Source organism: Mus musculus, chromosome Y, assembly GCF_000001635.26.
Source record: "Mus musculus strain C57BL/6J chromosome Y, GRCm38.p6 C57BL/6J".
NCBI classification, from domain to species: domain Eukaryota; kingdom Metazoa; phylum Chordata; class Mammalia; order Rodentia; family Muridae; genus Mus; species Mus musculus.
Window position 1 is genome coordinate 52,607,438 of NC_000087.7, and position 3,937 is coordinate 52,611,374.

The 3,937-nt window shown below is 38.3% G+C and overlaps 1 protein-coding gene across 1 annotated transcript; it reads right to left on the minus strand.

Annotated features, from left to right (window-relative positions):
• Nucleotides 1-200: 200 nt before the first annotated feature.
• Nucleotides 201-884, minus strand: Gm21249 (predicted gene, 21249). The gene has a single exon (XM_017318871.1). It carries the CDS (start codon nucleotides 882-884, stop codon nucleotides 201-203), a length of 684 nt encoding a protein of 227 aa, XP_017174360.1.
• Between the last annotated feature and the right edge of the window lie 3,053 nt (nucleotides 885-3,937).

Sequence of the window (3,937 nt, forward strand, 5' to 3'; positions counted from 1 at the left end):
TTTCCACCATAGTCCATCTCTTCCAACAATGTGTTCACTAAAAGCATGCCATGTCACACGTATTAATTTTTAGAACAAAACAAATTTTATTGACAAAGATACTGAGGTTGTCAAAGACCCATAGGTACCCAACACAGGAAAATAAACATTTTTTTCAATCCTATAAGTTTACATTTCTGTACTTTGTGATTTTTTTTAATTTAAGTGATATTTGACACCAGAATATAGACATAGATATGTAGGTCACCAAGAAATTTGATAAAGTACACAGTAGAATTGGCTAGAACTTTGTAAACAACCTTTCCGAACTTTTTGGATCCATCATCTCTGGTGTACTGCACCCAGGAACCTATTAAGAAGTCATTGTCATCACCTGATCTCGCCTCAGCCAGAGGGGTCTCTGGAATGATGTGGAGGTTACCTTCCTTGTAGTCATCCAGGAGCTGATAGACGTAGAGGACCGGATCCTTCTTGTAGGAAATGTAAAAATAGTCCTGTAAGAATGGCACCTGGGCTAGCACCATCCCACTCCAGTTGTCCTCAGAGCCATCTTTCCCCTCAAATTTGTGTTGTACCTCTCTGCAAACCAGGGCGCTGGCGAGGTGGACATCCCTCACCTGAAGAAAAACTACTTTGGGAGGCAAGACCTTAAGATTTAAAATCCTCTCATCGCTGTGGAGCTCCTGTCCGTAGACACTGTCAATTCCGTCATACTTCACCAAATAAAGAGAAGGGTTTGTTGGCAGTTGACCTAGAATGATGGCCTTCCAATGGGTGACAGGCTCATTACCTTGCTTCCACCCGTGAGAAATTCTGCAGCCAACAATATTCCCCAGGGCCTGGGAAGAAGGCTTCCTCCTACTCTTCTTCTTGAGTGATGTCATGCTCAGACTCTTCAGAGGTATTGTCTTCTACCTGGCTGTAGACCTGTTGTGCTAGATCACACTGTCTAAGTGGCTTCCATTCTCTTCAAATATCATACTTGCCCATTGCCTGGGACTGAAGATCTTGCCCGTTTACGCCAGACACAATGCTGTTGCCTCTGTCATATATATGAATTCCTGATGGGCAATGGTTATGGGTTGGGAGTGAATGCTGGACCAAGACTCTTCTCTACGAGAACTTCTGAGCATGTGAAGAAGACTATGCTAAACAGATTTGAGCTCCTAAAATTAATTTTATAAAAATAAGAAGTTAATAAGTCAGCCATGGTGGTACACGCATTTAATCCCAGAACTCAGAAGGCAAGGACAGGCCGATTTCTAAATTAGAGACCAGCCTGGTCTACAAAGTGAGTTCCACGGAAGCCAGTGCTATAGAGAGGAACCCTGTCTCAACAACAACAACAACAACAACAAGTAAAAGAAAACAGAAGAAAATCAAACGAAAAACAAACAAAAGAGAAATTCAAACAAAAAATAACAAAACAAACAATCAAATGGAGAAGTTAATAGGAAGTGGTGGTGACCCATAACTTTAATCATAGTACTCAAGAGGCAGAGTGAGGCAGACCTTAGTGAGATAAAGGCTAGTCTGGTCTACACAGTGAGTTTCCTGACAGCCAAATCTAAACATACAGAAACTCAAATAAAATTAACCAAGCAGGCAAACAAACAAACAAAGAAACAAAGAAACAAAAAAACAAGGAAATAAAAATAGTGTAATTAACAAGTAATTCTCTAGAGCTCAGAAGAATATACTCAGATCAACATTTATTTCTTCAGCCCTGAGTTAATTTGTCTCTGATGAGGATCATCTCCTTGAAATTCTATGTCAATTTAGGTTGTGCTATGACTATTACACCCAATGATCAAGAAGAAGAGAAAAAAAAAAATAAAAGGGCCAGAAGGGTCACCATGACTCTCTTGTAAGTGTAAGGTCTGAGCTAAGTGCCTGCATTCACAAATATCTTCCCAGGGACACAGCACACCACTGTTTTTCTTTATTGTTTCTCCTGACCCAGCTTCAGAATTATTTGATGAAGCCATTGCATCAGTGAACTCAAGAACAACTCAACAATTTGAGGCAATATCAGCCATTTAGAACTAATATCTTCTAACATGCACTTGGACAAAGAGGAGATTTGGCATTTTAGTGGAATTGTGATCTAGATATTGTTAGCAAGGATAATAAATTCAGGAGATAAACTAACCTAGACCATTCATCTCCCTAGCTAATAAACATGGAGAAAGTAAATTGTACAGTAACTCTCTGTAGGAGAGAAAATTTTTAGCTTTCTGTAGCTATGAGGGTCCTAATTACTTCATAAATATACTTACCCATAGAAAAATATCCTAGTTGTCAAGATTCTGTCTCCTGATACAGACCAGGCACCAAAAGCCTGTGGGAAAAAATGACCTGGCTTTGACACACCACTGTGAAGATAGTGAACTCACCTTCAATGGATTCTAGCGCCTCCAAGTGGAATAGATGCGCAACCTCCAGCCAGTGCTCTGTGACATCACCCTAGTTCAGCTTACATCATAGAACCCCTCTCAGGCTGGTTCCTTCCCTAGTTACACTCAGAAACGTTCAGCATCTCGAATTTACCTTTTCATATGGCCTCCTAGAAATAATAAATAAATCCCAACTGAAAGGCCTGATGATCTGAGTAATATTCTGCCAAAGAATTTCACCCTTGCATTGTTTTTATTGTTTGGTTGTTGGATTTTTATTTATTTGTTTGGTTTGTGTTTTGTTTTGTTTCATTTTTGTTTTATTTTCGTTCTGAGAAAGTCTTCGGTTTCTGACTTGACAACATCCATGGTGGTTATTTTTCATGTTCCAACCTTTCCCTTGGTTATCTTTAAGCTGTGCTTCTTATCATAAATATTGCCAGACTCTTTGAGGCAGCACACTGGATAGCACACCAATTTTCACTTTATGAAAACCCACAGTTAGAGGAGGACTATTTTTATGCAAACAAACCTGGAATTTGACAGGGTTAAATGACATATATTGAAACCAATGGCAATCATGAATTATGGATTCTTTGGAAAGTAAGAGGAAAACATAGATCTTGGGCATGCTTACAAAGTTGTGATAAAATTAAAACAAACCTGATATCTCCCAGTCATATTTTAAAGGTTTTTAAAATTTACCAGCACTTCTGATTACAAGGAATTTCAGAGATTAAATGCAGTAAAACAGGATGAAATAGATGAGGTAATTTTAGTTTTGAAATATGTGTAGACAGAATACTGGACACAGGTATGTATAAAATTTACTTACAAATTAGAGGACACTTTAATTGTTCATGCCACATAGATCTTCAGTTCTTCAAAAAAAAATCGTTTTCAGTACATTCCATGGTCCCCACCACACCCTGTACATCATCTTCATAGAATATGACACTATCCATAGAGAGCTAGATCCTTCAACAACAGTCATAAAAAAAATCATTCCTTAAGGTGTGGCCACAGGCCAATGTGATGGAGGATCTTTATCTGAGATTCTATCTTCCCAGGTTGATTTAAGTTCAAAAAAAAAAAATCTAAGAAGGACCACTACATATCCATATCATCAATATTGATTGCCTCACTGTATGAAACATACATGCTATGGAGTGATTTTAGATGTCAACTACTGGATGAATGCCTTAAAAAGGAGAGACAGAGAGAAAGAGAGAGAGAGAGAGAGAGAGAGAGAGAGAGAGAGAGAGAGAGAGAGAGAGAGAGAGAGAGAGAGAAATATATTTCTCATCTATGTGTATTAGTGCAGGGCTTTGTTTTCAAAAAAATGGATGGAACGTTAAAATACTATATATTAGGTTAGACAAGTAAAACTCAAAATGACAATTGTGAAAATATAAATTTAATAAGAGGCATTAAAAAATAGGAGGTATTTTGGAAGAGTAGGCGCAGCAGCAGGGGGAGATTTGATACCAATGGAGGATAGTGGGGAGGATGAAGATGGTAAAAGGACACTATAAACCTGT